The 26,945-nt window shown below is 41.7% G+C and overlaps 1 protein-coding gene across 3 annotated transcripts in view; it reads left to right on the top strand.

Moving 5' to 3' along the window:
• LOC122532785 (dachshund homolog 2) overlaps positions 1 to 26,945 on the top strand; it is a 182,866-nt gene that overhangs the window by 126,210 nt on the left and 29,711 nt on the right. For all 3 annotated transcript variants that reach the window (XM_043661875.1, XM_043661873.1, XM_043661874.1), the window contains exon 8: positions 18,090 to 18,173. In XM_043661875.1, the coding sequence (XP_043517810.1) occupies positions 18,090 to 18,173 (84 nt within the window). The remainder of the gene's footprint in view (positions 1 to 18,089; positions 18,174 to 26,945) is intronic.

Raw genomic sequence — 26,945 nt, forward strand, 5'->3', positions numbered from 1 at the left:
CCGGAGGCGCGAATCTGCATCGGCGAGAAACCTTGTTTCTTTCGTTCTTCGCCGTGAATCGTCGTGAGAGACAAGTATCGCGGTGGGCAGGTGTCTTCTACCGTGCTGCTAAACCCTGGAGGGATAACACAATCACGATTGGATACGATACGATGCATGTGTATCGTGTTTAACGATTGTCGCGATTTGGAAAGATAATATCGTTACGTAGTCGATGATGACCCTACTGGCGATCGTTCTTGATTTATTACCATAAGGAATAACATTCTTTATTTATTACTAAATAGAATTGTACAAGAATCGTCCACGTGGATAGAGCGAAGATCGTGAAAATCGGCTGGCACTTATAACGAGAAGATAAAGATACCACGCAGAGTGTTACTATGATTTTTAACACATTTACGATTGTAGAGACGTTTGGCTGAATACCGCATATAACTTCTAAATCTGTGGATGTTCGTGTCAGGCTTTTCATCGTTTCTTATTCTGATATTTTTCTTAATTTCTATTAAATTTAGTAATTTATTAATTTGTATTAATTTTGATTAATATGATAAATAAGATAAATTTCTGATATTTCTTTGTTTGAATTGTACTGGAGCATCGCCGTCTGTGTCATTATTCGGATGACTCCAATTCATAAAACGCATCCGTGTAAACATTATTATGTATATCTCCTTCCATAGTAGCGATTTCTTTCAAACGGTTAATGCACAAAGAAGATATGTAACCTAATAAAAATTTGACATGAAGATACTGATAACTTTGATGTGAATAATCAATTTCTTGCCACGCAAGTGTTATTACATTCGCTTTGCGAACTTGATACTGCTATATTGACTATATTTGGATATTTACAATATTATTGTTCACTTATTTATTGAATGTTCATATATTTATTAGACAAATGAAAATTATATTCAGCCATCTGGCGTGATATATAAGCTTCGCGGCTAAAGAATTTGAAATGACGTAGAACTACATTATCGCGAATGTGTTAATTACGATTGACATAAACACACCTTTGGACGTGCGCTATCATTAGATTTTCATGGATTGAGTCAAAATGCTCCAAATTTTAATACATAAATAGTAGATAAACAGCGTGGCAATATTTATAAGAAAAATGAAACATTTATTGCTCGTTTTCATATTTATTAACAAAGTACAATCAAATTGGGTCGGCGAAACGATAGCACGCTTTCAAAGTTGCAATGTTTATTGTTTATTAAATTGCTGTGTTATTTAATAATGTGTCGATTTATCCTTATTTTCCAGTATTCTTATTCCATCCTTCTTTAAGGTACATTTTCAATTCAAATATTACCAAATTGCCTATTTTCTTCGCAGACAGCAATCACTAATTCACCACAACAGTTTTCAATTAAAACAAGCTAACCGAGATTCAAAGCTGAGACATTCTTTCACCGACACTGACGATGTGTATTGACCGCAACATTATAAATTATTTTCGGTCGAGTGAAATTTTAACGAAACGTAGAAAAGAGATAGACGTTTTAGGAAAAAGAGCAGCTCGAGTCCGATTTTACAGCTCGCGCCGTTTACGATGCACGCGATACACTTTGTTTTATGAGCGCCAGATACACTGTGGCAATCGTGGAATCGCGACGCAGCGGAAACCGATCGTCCAATATGTGCGACCACTACGGAAGAAAGATCTGTCGTTAAAAAGTCAGCCACGGGTCGTCGGACGTTATTCGATAAATGCCGCGTGATTCCTTGCCGGTGAACGTTTTACGATCGGCAACCATTTTAATGTCTCCTGCTGTGCAGTCTAGCATACACGCACGTACAGCCGGACAGGCACTCGTAATAACGATAAAGATCCAGTGGCACGTCCGTCTCGTTAGAACGGGGGAAAAAGGCGAGCCCGCGGTGGAATTACATATGCGGTTCAATGACTGTGCCACATCGATTCGCGCTCGTGACCGGCAAAAATTTCGATTATCGTTGCGTGAAAGCTGCGTCGGAGGCAGAGATAAAACGTGATATGAGGTTCAGTATAGAAAAAAAAAAAAAAAAAACAAACAAACAGGACTGTGTAAGAAATTAACCATAGTCGTCTTAAAAATAGTTTCTTTTCAAATTGATATACAGTCGTATGTGCGATAATACCAATATTCGGAGCAATTCTGCAAGTTTGTAATAGAGTAGAAAATCGCTGTTAGTTTTGCATCGATCTGATCGTTGGAAAAAGATAGAAATCGCAAGCAGTGTGAAATATAGTTATTAACGTAGGCGTTAAAGTGCGATAATGTTTTTATTATGGTTTTACTATTATTTTACAGCCAAAGACTGTATCACGAATGTGTTGTAGATCCGTTATCCTGGTTTAAAAATTCATTCGTTCGATTTTCATTTACACTATCTCGCATTAAATATTTGAACACTTCTAAATTATTGCAATATAAAATACAATTCAAATGATTCTCTTTAATTTAATTTCAACATGTACAATTAGTATTTACACATATACTTTGGTAAAAAAAAAAATAACTAATGTTGTCTATAATAATCATAAACGATCGATAGTTTTCTGTTTTTAAAATATCCCCTTCGTGGTGTAAATAATTTATTTAAGAAATTAAAAAATCTCGTTTACATGATATATAAAATATATCTCGATGACGAAAATACATACAAGTAAAAGTAGATTTAGCTCTTATGTAGCGATAATTGTCGAAGTGCGGATTTTCGAACATTTACTGGAAATTTAAAGGCACGAAATGCATACAGTGCATGTAATATACCTATAAAAATGTATAAAATATCCAAAATACAGTATTCATACTGTTATGAAAACCGTCTTTAGACTTTAATTCTTTAATGACGTAATGATACCTACATAAAAATTTTAATTTGCATAAACATCCGCAGTTTAGTAATTATAATAATGTGGTAATACCAAGAAGAAAGGAACAAGAAAGCATATGAATTCGCTAAAGTTTTATAGACGGTTTTCCTGAAGCTATTGTTTGACCATTTTATAAGTATGTTTTGATTATTACATTTATACATTCGAATGTTGATATTTTTGAACCCCTTTTCGCATGATCTCTTGATTTTACGTGAGGAAATTATTTCAAGTGTACAAAAGTGTACCATTTATGAATAATTAAAAACCTTTTTATGTTATTAAAATTAATAAGAAAACTAGAATATATGGTACTCATTATCAGGGACTGAAAATAACAGTTATGACAAAAATTAGTAACTGGAATTTGTTTATTAGTAATCTCGAAACATGAAGAAAAGTTGATTACAAATGTAGAAATATAATATAAATAGTGTTTATTTAATAACAATAATGATAATTAATAATTAATAAACAACCTTTTCTCTTCTTATCATATAATGTTGAGCTTGTATTTCAGCGATCTTTTCTCTTGCCCTTGTTCGAAACATAGTGATCCATTCGTCCTCTATTAATCGTCAATCTTCACATTTTTACGCATCGTAATATACGTTCCGAACAATAAATAAAACAGAGTAGTATCAGTACTCCTACTGGATGTTGCATTCAAGTATTTTTGCGCAATCTCAAGATACTTGTACCATTCCTCTGCTTTTCGTGCAGGTAACTTCGTCAGCAAAGGTATGAGCGTTCTGTTTATTCTCTCGCGGAACACTTGTGGTTATTAGTACATGCTGTATATTTTCGCCCTTGCAATAATCTTCAAAAGGCAGTTGATGCAAACGCTGAACCACGATCTGAAACAATTCGTCTAGGATTTCCAAACACAGCGTATTGCTTCTTTAATCGATCGATTACCTCCGCAAAATCTGTGGACTTTGTGGCATGGAACCATTTAAATTTAGTAAACGTATCAACAACTGCAAAGATATGCCGATAACTTTTTTTATTCGAGGGTAGCAAGGCCACGATGATCAATGTCAAATGTGATACGTATCAAACGGCAAGTCTCCCTTATCAATCGTATCCAAAGAAACCTTCCTGCTTCTCCCAAGAATTAATGCAATTTGGCACTATCTTTTCAACCAAAAATTCCTTCTTACGATCGCTTCTGTTTGCCAAAATGACCGCTATTTCGATACAATTTCAAAACCGGTTTGCTACTTCGAATAATCTTTAATCCTTCGAACACTTCTCGCTCTTGCGACTCGAGCTTGAACTTATAGAAAATTAGGTGGAGTTATTATATTATTTATATCAATTTTTATTTTATTTTTTTACCTTTGATTAATAATAATATAAAAAATACAAAATTTTATCCAATAAATAAATATATTTATTGAATATTTATTAATATTTTTATTATATTAACATGATTAGGAAAACAAGTAATTGAATATCCTTATATAAATTTAAATGAATTATATACTACGATATATTATAGTTATTATTTTTTCTTCAACATTCTTTCGCAACAAATTCGACAGAGTGCTCGCGATAATTGAATATTGAAGCACGAGGCTTTCTAAAGTATCCAGTTAAATCTAAAAAAACTTTGTACGTCCTTCGTACATTTCGGCTTCGGAAAATTTACTATTGCTTTAATCTTATATTCGGCTGAACATTTTCATTCTGAACGGTGTACCTCAAATATTCAACTCTTGTCTGCAAGAAGCTACATTTCTTCCAGTCAATTAACAAGTATTGACTAGCAACATTTAGTACCGATTTTAATTTTTCTATTCCCTGCAGAAAAAAATCCATGTATATGTCAAAACGACTATTAATTCTTTAAACACTGCATTTATGAATTTCTGAAAAACGGCTGGAGAGTTGCACGATCGAAACGGTACTCTCATGAATTCATAATGACCGTCAGGAATCACGAACGCTGTATACCTCATACTATTTTCTTCGATAGGGACGTGGAAGAATTCGTTCTTTGAGTTTAAGGTACTAAAAACTTTTGCACCCCTGTAACAAATCTAATTGATCTATTAGCGGCAATCTATCTTTTGCAATTTTCTTATTTAGCTGTCGGTAATCTACACAGATTCTTGTTGAACCATCTTTCTTTTTGGCTAATACGACCGGGCTAGCATAATTCGAGTGAGAATTATTCCGTTTGACAACCAAGATTTTATTTGCATATCTACTGCGCTCTTTTCTTGCGGAGACAATCTTTATACAATGGAACGTCATCTTGAAGAATTAAGCACATCTTAACACCCACTTCGCACGATTTCCTAGGTTTATAATTTTAGACAAGTTCTTTTATCGTCTTGGTAACACGAGACAAGTATAAACCATCAGCTTCCATTTTCTATTCTAAAAACGTCGGGAATTTGATTATCGTTATTATTTATTTCGCGAATGGAAATATTCCCCTCCTTCGTATTCAATTCAACAGTGTTCAGAAAATCTGTGATCAACTAGAGTGAATTCTCATTAATCTCTTGCGCTTTTTTGCCGAATCTCTTGCCGAATTTTTTGTCCCAGTGTTGCAATATTTTATATACTCTGTTTATATATTCAGTTTTAAGTATATATAAGTATAATCCAGGCAAAACAAATAATAAATTTATTACTTCTCAATAATTTCTATCCAGTGATATCATACCGACGAGTTTAACAAGAAATCGACGAATTATTGTATACGGTTCGGCCACTCGTTATGGTCCGCAATCAGCTGCCAGCGCAAGGGGTTAAATATGACGTGTTGTCTACTACTACCCCTGTCGCAAATTCTCCCAAAGTATTATTATACTTTCAGAACCGATATCGCGAAATTTTGCAACTCTATTACTTAATTTCGGTGCACTTATTTTAACATATTGATCGGTAACCTCTCATTAAGGTTAAATCGCTGTATCGACCAAAGCAATCAACTTACAGCTCGCTATCTCTTTACAACGTTTCGTTTGTGATAAATGTATATCCCTCGATAGTTTATTTGATCTACTGTAATTTTAAGCAATATGTCCATACTCCTGACATTTGAAGGCACTTGGTACTTTTATTCTTCGTAGAATAGCCTGCGGTTAAAAGATCCCGGTCCCCGCACAGATAACAACGTCGCACAGCTTTCTACACAGTTTCATTGCGGACCGCCGATTTCTTTAACTTCTCTTCAGCTCTCTTGCCTCTCGCTCTCATATTTTCCTTCATGGTTTCATATAATGTAAACTTTTCTTTTAATTCACGCACATTTTTTGCCACTATACAATACAGTTTTATTTACTTCTTCATCCTGAATTCCATCAATAATGTATTTTATTATGGCGGAATCTTCCATATCTACTTGCTTTGCGATCGAACATCTGATAAATGTACTCGTAGCACGTTTCGGTCGGCTTTTTGGTTCTTCTTGACAATTCTTTATGCACCTTATGCGCGTCCACGGCTTGCGAAAATTCACATGCCAGTGCTTTCTTCATTTTGTTCCACTTTTACAACATTTCTCGTAACTCATAAACATTCTTGCTGAACCACGTAATAATATTTTTGGCGTAAATGATCTTCTGGACATCGGTCCAATTACAAAGATCGGCCATCATTTCAAATTCTTGTAACCAATTACGAATATTCATTTTGTCATCACCGCTCATTGGTTCTTCAACATCTCGAGTTGTCAATAAATACTCATGCCTGTCAGTAGCATTCACGTGCAAGTTTTGGTCATAATCGTCATCATCGGTCTCTTCTTCTTCACTTTCTTCACCCTCTCCGTGTTCAGTTTCCAGCAGTACAGCAGCTCTCAGGCGATTCTACAGTTCACTTTTGTTGCCACAGGTTTTCAATTCATCTTCCAATTGAAGTTTCTTCCATTGTCCCTAATAACTTGCTCTAATTTATCACTATTTTTACTTGCTTGACCCATCTCGACCACGGCGTTATTTGTTTCTTCACTCATAATTGACGCTTTGTTTAATATCCGTTGCGTAGTTATGCTTCCTTTTTTTTCTTGGTGCCCCCAAAATTTGTAGAAATATAATATAAATAAAGTTTATTTAATACAAATAATGATAATAAGGCAACAAATAATTAAACAAGACGAACAACACAAAGTAACGACTCAAATAAATTCTTTAAACAACACAATTAACTCTTTTAAACAGCTCTCTCTCTCTCAACGATCTCTCACGACTCTCATCGACTCCGTTTTGCAACTCGCTCGACTGCCTTTTTTTTAAAAAAGAAAGCGCTACACGTCTACGTTGTGCTTCTTGCGTCATCATATTTATATTTTCTCATATTTCTATGATCAGCAAACAGGCCATTTGTTATAATTAAACATAACTAAAAATATAACTACAGATTATAATAACAGATACCACACAAATAATAAATTATAGGTAACCAAAAATCTTTTTCGTTGCTGAAATCCATTATTGATGAGGAAAATTCTATCTCTCATAATAGTCATCGATGATGGAAATTTGTTTTCATTGCTCATAATAATGAGGAGAACTTCTATTCGCTCATAATAATGTAGAGTGCACAGTATTGTCTCTCTGTGCTCGACTGAAACAATCCTTCGCATTTAAACATTTCAAAAACCATAGAGTTACTTCCTTACGTAAATCTGGCGGAAATTGGCGAAGGAAAAGAAACAAAATAAATTTTCTTTACTGATAACTATGAGCAATCGAAAAAAGATTCTTCTTGTGGAAGAATTTTTTTTTAAAAGAGAGTTTCTCTCATCGGTAACTATTGTGAGTAATCGAAATAAATAATGGTTATTGGCAATGAAAAAATTTTTCGAGTATTTATGATTGTTATTTGCAATATTTTAGCCAAAAATATTAATTGTTCTGATTTCTTTTTATTCTGATTATAATAGTTGCGATCCCTACTCATTATTTTAGTCACTTACACTATAATTTTCAAATAAAATAAAAACTTACCTAGTTCTATATAAACTATAGATACCGAAAATTAACGTAATAATTATTAATTATCATTTCTAACTCCGAAGTCAATGAAAATTAAGAATAAAGTCATGGTTATAAAATGGCAGATTTGTAAATGATATATATAAAAAAAAGTTAGTTGGAAATCATCCACTTTCCCTACTTATAAATACAGTTAATATTAATTTATATGTCAAACATGGCACGTGGACTGGCCAAAACATATATGTATTCTGATTACAATAATTGTGATCCCTGCTCATTATTTTAGTTACTCACACTATAATATTCAAACAAAATAAAATCTTATTTAGTCCTATATAAACTATAGATACCGAAAATTAACGTAATAATTAATTATCATTTCTAACTCTCAATTTAATGAAAATTAAGAATAAAGTTATAGTTCTGAAATGACAGATTCGTAAATAATACATATAAAAAAAAAAAAAGGTCAGATGGAAATCATTCACTTTCCCTACTTATGAACAACAGTTAATGTTTAAAAATCATAATACCATGATACATCAAACATGGCGTGGCACGTGGACTGGCCAAAACATATATGTATTCTGATTATAATAATTGTGTTTCCTACTAATTATTTTAGTTACTTACACTATAATTTTCAAACAAAATAAAAACTTATTTAGTTCTATATAAACTATAGATACCGAAAATTAATGTAATAATTAATTATCATTTCTAACTCTGAATTCAATGAAAATTAAGAATAAAGTTATAGTTCTGAAATGACAGATTCGTAAATGATACATATAAAAAAAAAAAGTCAGATGGAAATCATTCACTTTCCTTACTTATGAACAACAGTTAATGTTTAAAAATCATAATACCATGATACATCAAACATGGCGTGGCACGTGGACTGGCCAAAACATATATGTATTCTGATTACAATAATTGTGATCCCTGCTCATTATTTTAGTTACTCACACTATAATTTTCAAACAAAATAAAAACTTATTTAGTTCTATATAAACTATAGATACCGAAAATTAATGTAATAATTAATTATCATTTCTAACTCTGAATTCAATGAAAATTAAGAATAAAGTTATAGTTCTGAAATGACAGATTCGTAAATGATACATATAAAAAAAAAAGTCAGATGGAAAATGAATAAAAGTTCATATCGCATGTACGAGCCACTATGCGAGAAGGGTTTAGCACAGAGCTGAATTACTTGCGCGTCCCGATCTTCTATGTTCTTCGAAATTGAAATTCCTGCACGGTGGAAAAGCAAAGATCGACGAAGATGGAAAGAGCGGAGTGACGCGATATCGCAGGAGCGGCGGTTTCTAAGCGACGGCCGTGCAATAACTTTGCAAGATATCCTGGAGAGTCTGTTCCCGAAGGAAGGAAGGATTATCTTGAAACGCGAAAACGCTCTCCGCCGTATCTCCGGCGGAGTTCGTGCGACCAGCCACAGCCACCGAAGTCCCGCTGCTCTTCACTGCCGACCGAGATATCGAAACTATTCACCTACGATCCTACCGCCGCTTAGGAATCGCGTTCCTCCTGCTCGTCTTGTCCGATTGTCTTTGCGGTTATCAAGAACGATGCGAATGGACGTTGCTGGATTCAAGAACTCTTTACGAATTGTCTAGATAAGGAATTGATCGTTGGCGCGAGAAAGATTAGTTACAAGGAAAGTTAAAGTTCGCGTTCACATTCGGATCGATGGCAACAACATGATTGTAACATTCACGCAGGTAACATTGTGTACTCTAAAACGACGACGCTCGCGAGTGTTTGATACCATAATTATAGGAAGAGAAAGGGGAGTTGTCTTAGAATGGGAAAGCATCGGGAAGAACATATGCAACAATATTTGCTATGACTGGAGGATAAGTCATTCTCCGATCGATCGCGCAAACTATGCCCATGGCGCGGCGCCACGAATACTGTCACATTTGTAAACTCGTTGATACAATTTACGCGTCATACTTGCTCGAGTTAGGCCGTGGATGTGCAGTTCAGATGAGCTAAAGTCTTGACGAATGAAACTGTTTTAAGAGCGAAAGGCTTTCTCTTAAAACTCGATATCACAGTGCTTTATTTGTTATTGTTCTATATATTTGATCATAATTAAATTAATATATAATACTAGTAGTATAGTAATATATTGCAAATGCAAATTTTACTTGTTTAAATTTGTGTTGAAAAGTATTTGGACATTTCATAGACAGATTTCTTATGAAAATATAAATAAAATACATATGTATATGTTTCGTAGTAATTGGTTTTTTTTTATATTGACGAGTTGCTCATGTTTAATTAATATATATGGATGTATCAGTGTCGAGTGCCTTATTCTAATTCTATTGATTAATACTTAATGTTCACGACTTATGCCATTCAACATCCGTCTCATGCGTTTCGTATTTTTGTATGTATCCAGTATTCAATATTTCGATTCGGATTAGAGAAAACAAAGTCGTGATGTTATTACAAGATAGTTAAAAATTAATATTTTATATGTCATAAATAAAATTTCTGTTGAACATTATATCTATACTATCTATTTTAGAACATACAATTATATTGTAAATTCATTTATTCTGTTGATTATATTTCAATTCGATAAAATTACGAGATTTCTGCTCGTCTTGTTTTTTAATTGATGTTTCAGTGTATTAATAAATATATTGGCAATTAGTTGTTTTAATCTAAATTCAAATGTATAAGAAGAGCTTCATATTTTATTAATCACTTAAATCAAAATACATGTTCGAGTATACTAGCTTAGATTTAGATATTCGAGTAATTAGATTTCAATTTGAATAGTCAAGTTGTATATGTATCTGCTTCTTCGAATCAAAGCTCGAATTTTGAGCATTCCGAGTGTTTAAATACACTCCGAATGATACTTTAAGTACATTTAGCACCTGCGTATGTACATGATTAATGTCCGAGTGTCAGAAAAATAAAATAATGTACTTTCATAATTTGATTCATCGCAAAAAGATGATAGACGTAGATTTTTATACAAAATCATATTTTTGAGAATATAATAATTAGAAAATTATTTTGTAAATTAAACTTTATTAGAAACACTACATTTTAGACATCTTATATTATCTTTCAAAGTTTAGTGGACAAACTTTGCCAATGTGTTCTACAGGTAAAAATAAAACTAAAATGTTATGTACCAAAATGCCCGTAAATGCTTTATTCGAAAGTACCAATTGTTCTTCAATATTATTATAATATTAATAATTAATGACAAATAATAACAACAATTATTGTTGTAATATTGTTGTAATTATTATTATTATATTTAAAGAAAGCAATTTCTTGATCTTCTAAACCTTACATTTTCAGACTTCTGTTTACGTTACTTGTGAAAAAGTATTCGTTATCTTTAAAAGTAAAAATTTACAGTACAGAAATATTGATTGCAAGAATCAAAATTTGACAAAGTTGATACGAAATTCGGCTTATAGTAAAATTAATAGTCTTTCGATATCAATTCTGATGAAATGCAAATATAAGTATAAAAAATTCGAAACACATGTAATCACGCATAAGTACGTATAATTTTACGTTTTATATTGTCGTTCTAATAAAGAATTTATGGGCTTTTTGCTGACATGACATTTTCTTTCCTTATTTTTACCCGTAAAAAACACACTTTCAAACTTTGAAACTCCCTGTATATTTTCATATCTCGTATATTCTATTTAAAATTCGACACAAACTCCCTACAAATTTTTTCATAAATACCATAGTCATCTCTTTTCTGTGCCTTTCAATTGACAATGATGAATCCTTTTGTCGAATCTTCGATCACAATCTTTTCAATCGTAAAACATAAATTGAATCGCAGCCGAATCTTCGTGTGACAGATACGTAAACGAGAAAGAATTGTCGTGGCGACTGCCAATCGACGACGACGACGACGACGACGACAACGAAGAAGTTGGATAATCCGTGCGCGCGGCTTTTCGGCGAAGAAACCCGACGCCCGGCGCAAACGGCCAGTAGTTTTAGTGCGCGAGCCCGACTAGCTGCGATCTAATCCTATTTTCGTTAGATCCGTTAATGGTTAATGGGAGGCAAAGTGGTCAGCGACCGGAACAAGGCCTAAGTCCGTCTTAAATCCTGTAGGAGGGAAACCCTTGTAGCCCTTAGCCGAGGATCGTAATCCGCGCAGGATAACTATTGGCCCCTCCGTCGTCTTACGATCGAGCAAAATCGCGAATCAACGAGCGTCATCCTTCCAGCTTCGCAATCGGTTCGAACATCGCCATCTACCAACCTAAATTATCCAATCTAAATCAGAAACAACGGTGGATAACTTTCTTTAGGTTTGGTTGATCGCGGTGAGATCCGTTGGCGAGCGTCGTAGACAATTGAAGTGCCACGGAGACGGCTATGCCCGCGGGAAAGGACAAAGTTGCGAGTATGTACGGCAGAGCGATCGTTACGCGCTTATAATATGCAAGGGTGGAAACAATAATATCGTTGTTTCGGGAGAGCCCACCCTCCGGCCCGAGGAAACCCCCGCGTGGGTAAATAACGCGAGCCGCGGGATTAATCGGGATTCGGAGTCAGGAAATTTATGAAATTCGCACGCCGGTCGCGATGAACGTTCGATTCTTACGTGTAACGGTCGAGGGAATGTTACCTCGCGCCGAAAGGACGACGGAATCTCGCAACGACGCGAGTAAGTAAGAGTGAAGCTATAAATTACCGAAATAATCCTCAATGGCGGTTTATTACCGACAGAGCTAGGTAATATTTATAGAGAAAATTTTTATACTATTTTATACTATTTTATATTAGTTTATACTAGTTTATACTATTTTATACTATTTTATACTATTTTAAATAATGGATTCTTCACAATTCAAATAAAATAGTATTTCAAATAGGACATAAAATATTTTATTTTGACAATCTAAAGCTAATTATGAAAATATTTCATTTTGATAATCTAAAATATAAAATAAAATATTTTCTATTTTAATAATATAAAGCATAAAATAAAATACTTCTCATAGTTCTTAATCTGAAAATGAATTGTAAAAATGATTAACATAACGTAAACTGAGATAAGAAAAAGTAAGAAATCACAATATCTTCTTTTTAAATACAGCTATTCGCATGTAACAAAGTGCATCGTTCGAAATTTTCATCATTTAAACTGCCCCTTCGTGGACGAAGAAATTAAACAGTCTTTCAACTGGAAAACGGAATTGGCGTATTATATTTTTAAAATAATTGTTTCATGTATTTATATTTTGAATTTGCAAATCCTTATCGCCTAAATATTGCAGTAGTTCTAACTCTGCAATGTTGCCCACCATTGTCCCCAATATCGTCACTGTGTGCTTCCATAAAGGAAAAAAAATGGTACAAATAATTTCAGCGTTTCTCTATATAAAATACTATTTGAAATATTATTCTGGAAATTTGTTACAACAAATGAAATATTTTATTTTCAAAAACACATGCACGATGTAAAATAAAATATCTATTCACTACTTGCCATTTAAGATAGTATTTCGCCCAGCTCTGATTACCGAGTTAAACTGGCAAACGCCACTCCGATGTCGCTTGCCTCGTGGAAGGCGAAGAACGCGCAGAAGAGTGGCGATTAGGCGAATCCACGAGACGACGAGGAACGTTGCGTGGGCGTAGGCGTAGGTCGAACGCGGCGATATATCGATGGACGCGTGTCGGAGGACGGCGGAGCGTAACACGAAAGCTACATTATACTATTCAAACGATTGCAGGGCACGGCGGCACGGCTAAGTTGACATTGTTGTTTCTGAGGGTGGCCCGAGGCCCTGCGAATATCTTAGCGCCGCGCAGAAGCTATACCACGCGTACACGTCGTCGTACAAGCCCTCCGGGGATGTGAACGCTACACCGCCACCGCCACCGCCACCGCCGCCTCCCGTCTTCCCGCCAACCATATACTAATCAATAACCATGAATCGCTCCGGTAACAGTGGCATGCACGTTCCGTTGCACCGTTATTGTTGCCGGGCCAGAGTGGCTCGGGCTACCGTGAATATTATTATCGCCGATGGTCCTTCGCCTAGGCTCCGATTCCGCGGGGCGATAATCCTCCGACGATTCCATCCGCATCTCAACGAGTCGCGATCCGCGGCTTGCCGCTCGAATCTGAAACAATTTACAACGATTACTCCTTGAGAGTAATCCTCGATTCCCCTTTGCCGATTTTTCGAACAACGAGGAAACGAGGCCGCCATCTGGTAAATTCGTTACCGGGTGGCTAACGAATTAAACCACGCGTAATTCACGGTTTACAGAATAACTCGCGATTAAGAAACATGTAACTGTAGTATCGGGTCACGTTAAAATCATCGAATTCACCGACAATATTTCATCGACTCTAGATTTGCCCGAATTTCTATCGACAACAGTTTTAGCCGACAATGATACTGGCCGATGACATTATCATGATATTTGTTCATCACTGTTTTTCTAATGATAACGCAAGGTTAGATTAGGTTTAGTTGTATTTCCTGTTTCAGTTGATAACATATATTCGGCAATAACAGAATCATCATTTTCTGGATATGGTCGAGACATTTTTGCATAATTAACAATTTTCACTAACAATAAGAATGATTATAACTTTATTCGATATACTAGTAGCAATAGAAACCATAGCCGAACGCAAACTGAGGCAACGTCTGTGGGCGATATCCAATTGTCTAATGTCGTTGTCGATAAAAACTGTTGTCGGGCAAATCTGCGATTTCAATGGGACACGTAGTATCGGTTATTATAATTAATCTGTAGTTATATAACATATAGCCTGTTTGTTGATCATAGAAATATGATAAAATATGAATGTGGCGCTTGAAGTATAAGCGTAGGCGTGGTGCGCTTTTCTTTTTGAAAAGAACCAAGTCGAGCGAGTCGTGAGACAACGTTGAGAGAGAGAGAGAGAGAGAGAGAGAGAGAGAGCTATTAAAAGTGTCAATTGTGTTGTTAAAAGAGTTTATTTGAGTTGTTAATCCGTGTTGTTTGAATGTAACTTGTCTGATTTAATTATTTGTTGCTCTATTATTATTACTTTTACCAAATAAACATTATTTATATTTATCTCTGCATAATTGACAGGGGAACGACGACCGAGAGATACAGCCCCTCTTTCGAGGGGCGAATTTTCTTACGAGGCAGTCGTGGCCGAAACGTTTGGCCCTGAAATTTTAATGGCCGCGGGTTCGTGGTCGAATTTCAATAACTTCCTTTGCCCCCCCGTCGTACCAACCGCCTACGAAGAATTGGTTTTCACTGCTTGCGACTTGATCCCTTGATTCCTCGGAAGATGCGTGTATACGTACACAGACTCGAAAGGTTGTATTTAACAGGGGGATGATGGAAAAAGACAACGAGAGAGTAGACAGGGTGATGGTTAAACCGAGTCGATTCGAATCGACCCGGGGAATGAGCGGCGGAGTTGACGTACGCGTCGACGACGATCTCTAATAAAGTTCAATTATCCCCGGAAACGTTAGGTACCGAGGGCAAGGTAGACGAGGCAGAGAAGAGAAGTATAGAGGTTTAGGAGTGGAAGGGGGGTGGAGGTGGGGGAGGAAGGGGAGCGAGTCGAACGAGACCCTAACATCGAGACGAGAGAAAGAGAAACCGGGAGAGATGATAATCTAAACGATCGCAAAGTGGGCTGCAGAAACGCGCCGAAATTGGCAATAACAGGGTGGGAAGTGGGGTGGTGGACAGGCGGGAGAAACGGCAGGAAGGGGCTGCCGCGTAACGTATACACGTAGCGGCCGGGGCTCCGGCGCGAACTTCCTATTCTGGTTAGCATTCAAATTGAATCTTCGTGGCGGCCGGTCGTGAAGAGTTACCGCCGTTAATGGACCTCGCAAACGCTCTCAAATTGCTGGCAGACTGCTGAGACGCGCGCCCCTGCCTAATCTACCAGCTTGATTCTCCACGCGGCTCATCGCCTCCCACCCGCCCCCCTCACCGCCGCGAATCCGCCATTTTCCACGCTCTTGTCGACTTTGTCTTTTGTCTCCAGTGAAATTCTACCAACTGTACTTTACATCCCAACGCGATATCTTTTTCTTTTTTTTCTTTTTTTTTTTCATCTCTGTGTTGGAATTTGTTAATTCGTTGCGGTGGAATATTAGTTCCCAGGGTGTTACTTTTAATCTCGATTAAATTTCTGATTTTATAGACACTTGTTTAAACTAGTTCACTAGGTTTATTCTTTCTAGAACTTTCTTCGTACGTTGTACGTACCGTATAATATATATACAAAGTAAGTCCTTGAATGTACCAACGTACATATACAACTCTCACACTTTGGCACACTTGACATGCACGCGTATAAATCGACAGTTATATCCTGACACTCTGTGTCTGTACCGATTCAAAGTGGAGGAGGAATTATAACGATATTGAAGTCGGAATAGTCGGCGCGGAACAGGGATATACAGGGTGTTTCGTAAGTTGTGGAACCCACTTCGGGAGCTGATTGTACGCCTAAAAATAATGAAGAAAAGTCATATAAATATATGTCCTATCTGTCTTTGTTTATGAGATATGAATGAATTTTATAAACAGAGTAAACTCTAATAAACTAGTTTTACCAGGGATGGTATATTCAATTTTCATAATAATTGTAATTGGGATGAAGAAAACTCCCATGTTACTGTGCATTCAAGACATCAACACCAGTTTAGTTCGGCAGGAATAATTGATAAAATTTTAAAATTTTAATTGGATCTTTTTTTTCTTGATGAGAAACTAACAGGCACAAAGTACGTTGATTTTTTGAGCACGCGTTTACACGAAATATTAGAGGAAGGTCCAGTCGATATTCGACTTCGTATGCGGTTTATGCATGATGAAGTTCCGCCGCGTTTCAGCCGAGTGGCTAGGCAATTTTTAATTCAACACTTTGCAAATAAATGGATTGGTCGTGAAGGTCCTATTGCATGGCCTGCTCGTTCTCCGTATTTGAATCCATTAGATTTTCATTTGCGGAGACATTTAAAATCTATTGTACACGCAACATCGATTGAAAATACTGAAATACTACGAAATAGAATGGAGCGAGACTTCCGACAAATTCAAGAAACACCAGGAATGATAGAGAGAGTAACCAGATGAATGACAAGACGCGTGCAGGCTTGTCTTCAAATGCAAGCTGGTCATTTCGAGCATTTTTGTAAATGTAATTAAAACAGAAAATTCATTATATCTCATACTGATAGGACATATATTTATATTACTTTTTTTTCATTATTTTTAAGCGTACAATCAGCTCCCGAAGTGGGCCCCACAAGTTACGAAATCCCCTGTATATTTCACAAGGGATGGAACATAGATTAGCATCGTTTCACCGATTCGTTGCCGAATCGAGCCGATTTTATTCGTTCGGCCGTAGGAATCGCGAGAGAAACGATTGCTGCGAAATGTCCGCAAATTGGTAGCGATCTAACGAGCAGCTTATCGGTCGATGAGCCGCGAGACGCGTTACGAGCTGCGCGGCTCATTGGCTACCAATGTAATTCGAGAAGCAGACGACCAGAAAGAGGGTAGCTCGTTTTTCTCCCCTCCCCTGCTTTCTTTTCTTCCCTTAAACCGAATTAGCCCGCTTGATTTAGACCCTGGGAACGTTTCGCCGGCTGAAAAGCCGACTCTTTTTTTTTTTTTTTTTTTTTTTTTTTTTTTTCTTCTTTTTCATCGATAGCCCAGGGGTCTTCAGCTCGATCCGCTAGCTTTCGGGGACGTCGATAATCCAACGCTTCAAGCAAGCAGCGCGTTTCTTCGACCGTTTCGTAAACCGAGTCGTGAATCCTCGTGAAGACGAGGTTGATAACGCGAATTTTCGTACGAAGAGGATCTCTACCACCCTCTTGCCGAGATTCGAAATGGCTAATTTAGCGTGGCGAGTCCCAAGGGTAACGGGGGGAGTTCGCAAAGACGGGGAAAGGGGCAGGCGTTCTTGGAGACAAGCTGAGAGGAACGCGGTCGGGATGATCGTCGTGCATCTCGGTGTAATTCTATTAGAGGTAACTACGCGAGCTCTGGTCCGATCGCCGTCCGTTGGATTTAATCACGGACCCGCCAGACCGTGCAATGTTCTCCCGTCTGGGATCCCGCTGTCTTTTGGGAAAAGACGGTGGAGCCCGGTGTTTCGTAATAATTAAACATACAAGATCCATTCGTCGATTTCAAAGATCGAATACTTCTGGTTACAGCCGAACTGAAGATGGACGTTCTCCGAGAGAGGGAGGTGAAAGACAGCCTCGAGCGACAACTGCAAGACGAGCAGAAGGTTCGAGGTGAGTATCCAATTCTCTAACTTCTTCCTTTGGTATACCGCACGGAAAATTCGCGTTTATGGATGCCTGTCATCGACCTGTCGAACGACGGATACTCTTTACGAATCCAGCGACAGCGGAACGAGCTTTTTCGAGGACAATACGCCCATGTACGATCGTGCGATCATCGACGCGACGCGGAGAGGTTTCAAAGGGCGTTCCCACGTCGAGGCATTTAACTCCGCGATAAATCAAAGCAGCCAGAAAGAGACACGCCGCTATAAAGTCTCGGCCGCGCTCGTGGGTCTCGGCGTATCCTATTATTCCAGTCTCGAAGGACCCTCGGCTCTAGCCTCGTGCACACTCACGACTTGGCCAGGCTTCTCCTCCTTCGGGCCAGCTATCGTCCCGACTGTTTCGCGACTTTAATGGAACGAAGGATAGAAACAGAGGGTAGGAAGGAAGGAAGGAAGGAAGGAAGGAAACGGCCAAAGCCGTGATCGCTCGGCCAAGTTTGTATCGAATGTCAGTCGGTAATAGAATAGTCGTCTCGCGTTTACCAGCTCTGCTTCTCTTTGACCACCTACCTACTCGATCCCTGCATCGACACCCACTCTCCACCTTTGTCAGCTCCGTGTCTTCTTTCTCTCTGCTTCTTTTCTCTTTCGACTCGCGTCGAAAAAAAAAAAAAAAGATCTCTCCATTGTGTCGCATTGTCCTCCTGTTCGAGATCTCGATCGTGGCCGTTCGTTGGACCGATAAGACACTGGTACGCGAGTCCAAGCTGGAAGCGTTTTTGATACGAACGAATCGATTCGTTGGTCGACGAAGGAACGAGGGAGATGGCGGAACGTAAACGGCAGAGGGGTGGCTGGCAAATTCAATATCGCGGATTTTCGTGGCAAAAGATGTCGGCGTCCCGGCTGACGCGAGCACAATGCGAGACGCGATAAATATGTAAAAGTGGAGAAGACCGACAGGAATATCCGCGTGCTTCGGGGCGGACGCGCGCACGATCGCTATATTGCGCTCCGTATCAAAAAAAAAGTGCCTCTCCGTAGGCAGAAAGAGAGAAAGAGAGAAAGAGAGAGAAAGGGAGGCGGTATGCACGTTTTCGCCCCGCGTCGATCGTCCATTCGCTCGATCGAGCCGATATTTTATTTTTTTCTCTTTCGTTTCTTTTGGTACGTCGGTTTGGCTGGCAGCAGAGGCGAGCCATCGACGTCGACGTCGTCGTCCTGGTATAACCCGTGGACGCGTTTCGGTCGATTCGCAGGAAAAACGAGTTGCAGGGGCCGGGCCCTCGCGGTAACACGAGCCTGTGACAACAGCAGTCCATTAGTCAACCAGCTCAGTGTCAATACATGAATATGACAGCCGGTCTCACGGAATAGCCCATCTATCCCTCGGCCCACCCCCGACGCCACCCATAATGTCAAGCGAGTTCTATGATATCGCAAATATAGGAAATAGTCTACCGTCCCCCGAACGACTATAGGAACCTTTATCTTTCCGCGCGAAACTTTTGCTTTCGTCCCTCTCCGCCGTCTCCCGATGGAAGCGATGATCGATGCTGCTACATCGACGAATTCCTCGCTCGCCTCGCCTCGCCTCGTATTTTCGAGGATTCTTTAAGGCGGCGACCAGCGTAAGACGATACTTAATTTACGCGAGGCCTCCCGTGGTTCCGGCCTCCCGATGATCGATCATCCGAGAGAATATTGACGCAGCCGTTCGCTAAGAAGACCCACTCGCCTCTCATTCGGCTAATGACCAGATCGCAAATGAAAAGCAACGCGAGCTGCTTTTCTTCCTATACACCACAGCCGGCCTATTATCCTACGAGCCAGCTATAACCGTGCAAACCGAACCCAGTATCGTAACGACCAGCGGGAACGAAAGAGAAACATTGACATTCTCTTGTTTCTTCGCGGGGAAGGGTGTGCACACACGTCGTTGTTCCACGACGGCCGCAAATTGGCTGGTTCGCGACGTTAACACGGAAGTCGGTGGAACACGCCCGATGTCTTTATCAATTTTATGGCGGGTCGCAGTATTCGTGTCTGCGAGGGCAATTTGCGCAATAAGGAGGGAATCGGTGGGGTAGACGGGGGGGGGGGGGGGGAAGGAGGCGGCGGTGTTATTAGCCCGTTTAAAGCCCCGCTTGGCATTTTGGTAAAGGTTGAAATCCCTGCGACCCCCCGCGGACCGACAGGCTGTATTATCTTAGCAGGGGTTGCGAGAAGTCGACGCTTCCTCGTCGTTGTTCTTCCCCGCGCGGATCGGGGGAACTCGTAAATGGGACACGTTGTTGCTGAACAATGAAATGACCTTTGCACGGGCCGATACTCCCAGCGATCTTGCCCGTCTTCTGCGCGTCATTTCGTACCAACGACAGAGAATCCCTCGGCGAGTCCTCGTTTCTGATCTCCTCGACACGTACGCTTTATTTGGAAAAGACTGAAAAAGCGACGTTTGTTTGCTCGCGCTGTGTCTGGAGCGGGGAAAGCGAGATTTTTTTCCTCTCGCAGAAGGAACGCGAATAACGTTTCCCACGTCGTGTCCAGAATTTACGTGAACCGGGTTCTTCAAGTGTCGTTAATCGCGCTCGCGGTTTTTCGACGACGTTATGCCGTCATCGAGGGCGAATAGGAGTGTAAAATGGAGGCAGAGGCCGCGATTGGTCGGCGGAGGCTAGGATAACAAATAGAACGCGGAACAAGAGCTGCTCTGGATTGGATCCGCGGCCGGAAATTCTGGCTTTCTCGCGTCAACCGACCAAACGGCGCGCTCCTCCAGAGCAAAAAGCCATCGCGTAAAGTGCGCGTAAACCTCCGTAAACCCGCGAATCGCCTTGGGAGCCGATAGCTGCCTTTGCCATAGCTTTAGCCAGGAACTTGCGGCCTTCTCGTAATTAACCGAACCTTTTGTCGCCGGAGAGAAACAACCCTTTCGGCGCGGCCTTCGTTCCTCCTCTTCCCTCCCGTTCCCTCGGTTTCCTTCAACTCGCGCGAATCTTTCACGCCGTTCGCTCCCGGGGAAACCAAAAAGAGAGAGAGCGCGAGAGAAAGAAAAGAAAAACAGCGAAAAAAGGAGGAAAAGGTAATCGACGGGGAAGCGAGACTGCCAGCGGGTGAAAGAGAATAATCGTTTCGCAGCTTCCCCGCGACGCGATACACCCCGCATCGAAACGACGACGCGGTGACGACAAACGGAATTGAAACTGTACAATCAACCAGCCGAGATTTATACGCGCGATGCTCCTCGCCCCTTGAATTAGCCGTTGCGTAATGCCGGGATCGGGTGTCGGTGTAATTGGGACCCAAGGGACTTTGCCGCGTTTCAACCCCAGTTCGACCACCACCGTCACGCTATACCCGAGTTTTCGCAGCTCTACATTCACTCGCGTATTCACCACGGCGTGCGACGAAATATTTGAAAGCTCGTGCGACGACGCGACTTATGTATATGTCAAAGTTGAAGCTGAAACAAGCCTAAATCGAACGGCTCGCTGGAATGGTAACCGTTCATTAGCTGCACCGTTCACAGTTGACGATCCCCTCAAAGATTGCTGACGCAGTGCCCGGTATCCTATAATTACTCGTATTAGATTCATCCCCCGGATCAATAGTCCGTGACTGACATACCCAGTATCCGAAGTATCTGCCGCGACGCCAAAGGAACTCGCCGCCGTGTCATCTTCGAACGAGCTTCCAAGAGCTAATTCTCAAAAGAGCTTGCAACCACGACTACCGTCGGCGACGATCACGATCGCAACGACGAGGAGGAGGTGGACAAGGAGGAAAACGATAACAACAACAACAACAGCAACAACAACAACAACAACAACAACAACAACAACAACAACAACGGGCAACGGGTATGGACATCGATGACGTCGGTGCTCCCGTGCGTAACGATAGCTGATTTGCTTTGAAGTGAACGTTTACACACACCGATCGCCGGAACCCTCTCCGGCATTGTAACTGCTCTCGAGGCAACCGATGTACGGGAGGGGGAGGGAGGAGGGGATGCGTGCAACAACGTTGTCCTCCCTTGTGTCTCCGTCTGACCGTCCACGCAGCCGGCGCGTCCTTCTGCTCCTCGGCGACGCCACTCCGTTGGAAACGTGTCGATTACCACCCTTCCTCTGGCTTCGCTTGCCTACGAATCCTTTGCCCGACCATTCTGATTCACTGAATCCCGCAACCGGAAACTCACGGCGTGATCGTTGCGCCAGAACAAAGTCACTGTCGCGCTGGGCAAACATTGACGGACTTATTAGGGTGGAGGTGCACAAGGGAGGCAAGTAGGTGATTCTTCTTCTCCCCGGAAATACGCGCGCAGCGTGCGAGCGCTGCGTCCAACGCGTATCGTACGTTTACGATAAAAGTCGGGTACCACGTTGGAGGTAATAAACGAACGACATGTGTTGGACAGAGTTGAACATCGTCACGCGTCGGTTTGTATGTGTATACAAGTCTAGTTTAAACATAAGTAAAAAAAACTGCGCGTACGTTTACGCCAGCACTCGAATTTCGAGGTTTTTTTGGTTCGACTCGAATCCAGATTTCTCTTTCGATCTTCTCCCGGTCTCTGGGACAACGACTTGGCCGATGATTCACCAGCGGCGCTCGAGGAAAAATCGACAGACGCCGAGGACGAGGACGAGGACCGGTAATGGTTTCGCGAATTCGTTCCGAGTAATGACAGGAACAGAAGCGAATCTAATGCGGTGTGACAAAGAATCGAACGGGAGAAAGGGTGGGGAACTGATAGGGAGGAGAGTGGGGAACGGGGGCGAGGTTCCACCTGGATCATCGCTGCGAGAAGAGAGCAGATCGGGCAAAGGGTTCGACCGGCGAGAGCGGCTTACCCCCTTTGTGGCAGTTTAGCGTTTCATGTCGTATTCCGACTCATTGGAAATTGAGGAATACAGAAGAGGCGCAAAAGGGATACGGCTTTGAGATAAAAAGAACGTCGGATGGCGACGCTGACACCGGCGACTACTCTGTCACGCCGCCACCGCCCCGCGAAAATAAACCCTTCTTTCCCCCTTGGTGGCGGGGGTGCGAGTGGTGCCACGACAAAGGTGTCGCCACCGAGCAGCGAGCCCCTTTTGGCCTGTCGGCCGTCCCTCTGCCAGGGCATCGTGCGCCGCTTCGATTTTTCGCCGCGAATTTTTGCCGGTCTTTGCTTTGTTCTCCGGCGGGGGAAAGACCCGAGGGCAGAAAGAACGGAGCGAGCGCAGCTCGCCCCCGCGGCGCTGAGATTCGCAACGTTCGCTGAAGCGAAACCGTTGGGTCGTGCCAAGAATATCGTGTAGTCGATAGGGGAGAAAGAGCCGATTAAAAGGGGATTAAAAATCTTGGGAAAGTCCGGGGGACGTGCGATAAAATCAGGTTCGATCGATCGATCGAAGGTAGAGCGACGTTGGACGTTGGACGTTGGACGGTGGCGGCAGCGGTAGCCGTTCGCCGTTGGAAGCCGATACGTGGGCTAGTATATCCCCAGAAGGTAGCTATATCGGCGAAGAGCCGATGCTGGTGGCTACAAGGGGGTAGGTGCCGCGGTCACTTTGTGAACTAACCTGGCTTTGCCCGCTGTTTAATTAAGTCTCGCCGAGACTACTCGTCCTCGCCCCCTTTCTCTCTCTCTCTCTCTCTCTCTCTCTCTCTCTCTCTCTCTCATACATACACACACTCGTTCACTCGGTCTCCATCTCCGTCACTCGCTTTGTCTCTCTCGTTTCGTCCCTGTCCGTTTCTCTGGCTCTTCGGCTGGCACCGGTACGAACCCCCGCTTGATTTCGCTCTCTCGGTATAGTCCTTCAATGGCCGAGGGCCGGGTGTCTCTCTCGCTTTTGCGCCATCCACCGGCCCGTGTCGTGAATATGACACTCTGCCCCTCCCCCCTCCCGGTCTCTTTCTCTCTTGGACAGCGAGAAAAAATTAAATCACAGCCACTGTTACGACGCGACCAAAGGGTAACCGAAGCTGTCAAGGGTCTACGCTCGCCTCCTTCGACCCTTTCTGCCGTGCGCGAGAACAAAGCCGACCAGACGGGCCAGAGAAAACCACCGGCCCCCTATACTCCTCTTTGGATCGGTCTCGGTCTCGTTTTCCTCTCGAGAAGAACGTTCGCGAATCCCTTGACGCGCACGCAGCGACATTGTCACGCGACAACAAACTCCCACGTAGATTCGCTTCGTTCCAAGCAGGAATTATCCGGAGCAGCTAAGTGCAATCACTTGCAATCCGCAGATCCCGCTGGACCAGCTCAACTCGCTGTCCACCACTCTCCGAACCTCCTTTCCCGGAGTGTATTTTTTCTCTCGGTAGTTGCCTTCACCCCACGCGGAGCCCCGAAGGCACACGTATGAATTCGCTCGCGCGTAACAGTGAGCTTCCGTAATATAATTGTTAATGCGCTGGTGGGCCTGCGAGCTGCGGCGTTTACGCGTCGTACGCGCCGATACGTGCGACTCCGCGTGAATTACCGTGAAAATAGATCGTTGCGCGATACCTTGCAGTAGATTGGCCACTTTCAGCAAAAGAAACCGGTGAAAATTCGCGAGACAGGCACGCGGGATGATTGATTCCTTCCATTCGATTTCACCTCTTGCGCTCGAATGACGTGCCACGCACGTCGAGAATTTTTTTCTCTTCAACATTTTTTTTTTCAGTTTTAGGTAAATATAACCCAGGCGAAACAAATGATAAGTTTGTGAGAGATTAGTTGTTATTGACGATTATTAGTGAGCAATGAGTAATAGTGGAGATAAGAGTAGCAAGCTGGAGAGTAACAGTGATAGTGATTCGAGCGGCAGGAACAGAGAAATCTGATTTTTTTATCCCCTTTTTCAACCAACAAAGTTTATTACCTCTTTAATAATTTCTATCCAGTGATGTCATCACCGACGAGTTCAAAAAGAGGAAGAAAGCGACAAATTGTTGTGTACGGTTCGGTCGCTCGTTATGGTCCGCGAACCAGCTGCCAGCGCAGGGGGTTAAATTCGAAAGCTACGCGAAACACGAAACAGGAAGATAATCGATGCGACGAGATTAATCCGTGGATCGACGAGGCAGAAGACGGTTACGCAATCGCGATTATGCGATAGCACTTTCGCGTTAGGCGAGTCGCGTGGAAAGGAGAAACAAGAGCAGAGGACAATAGCGGCGGATTAAATGCGGACACGCGGCACGAAGAAAAGTTAGCGTCGATGAAAGCCCGGCGTAGCCGGAGGGGTGAATTTCTCGGCTACTTGGCCAAGCGTGCAACCGGTTGCTCGCAATATTCTCGACAAGCGGCTGGAATATTCCGCGAGACGGCCGAGAGAAAGGCAGGAGGAAGGAAATAAAACGCGACAGCTTATTTACGCAGGCGGGCAGGCACGAGGCGATTCCACGAGCGAGGAAATAGGCGGCGGTTTAGGTCTGTTTCGCCGTCTAGTTACAGTCTATTTGCTGTCAGAACGGGACGTAAGCACGTTTTCCCACGATTTATTACTCACGCGATTATGGCAAACGCGATGATTACCCGAAACATCCACTGAGTGCATCCTAATAGCAAAAAAAGAAGCAAATTCTTGGCTAAAGAATTGGCGTGTAAATTTGAAGAAACATTGTATCTGTTGAGTGTTCCAAAGACAGTTTCGTTGGGACGTTGCTCGAGGAGGCCAGTGTAACGTAAAAAAAAGAGTTCGGCTATTATCGTGGCGAACGAAAGGCGCGAAACCGACCCGTTTCGATGCACGACACGATATTTTGAGCATCGGCATCGTTCGAATGCCCAAATATTCGAAATAGCCAAAGGCTCGACAGCCAGAAGGAGGGTGGAGACGAGAAATGAAAGAGAGCACCGTAGTATACCCACCTAATCGTATTTCGTAATAACGTGGCGAGCGAGTGTGCTCGCTTGTGCGCTCGCGCGCCAGTCCGCCCCGCGATAAATAAAGAGCGTAAGAAATACCATTAGAGAGGCTCTGTTCTACGTAGGAGAGCACACGTATGTAACCCTTCGGATGGTTTGTGTACGAGTCGCGCAGGCACAGAGACGACGACGCGAGAAATTTCGTTGCCGCGGAATTTAGATGAAATTGCGCGAATTACTTGAGCGCCCGGCGCGCGCGCGTGCATACATGGTCGGCTTCCTCCTCTTCTTCTCCCACTTCCTCTTCCTGCTCCGGTAGGCCAGCGCGAGCGCAAGCTCGAATCGTCTCGCGTTGCGCGCGGAGAAACGCCTGCGAAAATTCTGCGCGTACCGGAGCATAGTCCTCCTCGCGAGTAGGCCGTCGTGGAACGTGTGTGTGTATGTGTAGCTTTGTTCCTCGCGAGCCACCAGTCCTTTGCGATAAACCGTCCGATCGATCCTCGCCGCCCTTCTTCCTTACCGTAGCAAATTCCACATCTTCTTACATCCATAGGTACTTGAAATCGATTCGGGATGAACGCAACTCATCTGCAAAATCTGAAAAAAAAAAAAGAAAGATTTTCCTTCGGTTGACCGAGCTGCGTTTACCAATTGCGCTGGGCAACTGATTGCGGACCATAACGAGCGATCAAACTGTACACAATAATTCGTCGCTTTCTTTTTGAACGCGTCGGTATGATATCGCTGGATAGAAATTATTGAGTAGTAATAAATTTATCATTTGTTTTGCCTGAGTTATACTTTAGTATACTTAAAATTGAGAAAATATTGCAATTTTGGGACAAAGAATTCTCCACGTGCGTGACACGTCATTCCAGCGTAAGAGGTTAACCAATTGCGCTGGGCAACTGACTGCGGACC

The sequence above is a fragment of the Frieseomelitta varia genome, unplaced genomic scaffold, assembly GCF_011392965.1.
Source record: "Frieseomelitta varia isolate USP_RPSP 00005682 unplaced genomic scaffold, Fvar_1.2 scaffold_471, whole genome shotgun sequence".
NCBI lineage: Eukaryota > Metazoa > Arthropoda > Insecta > Hymenoptera > Apidae > Frieseomelitta > Frieseomelitta varia.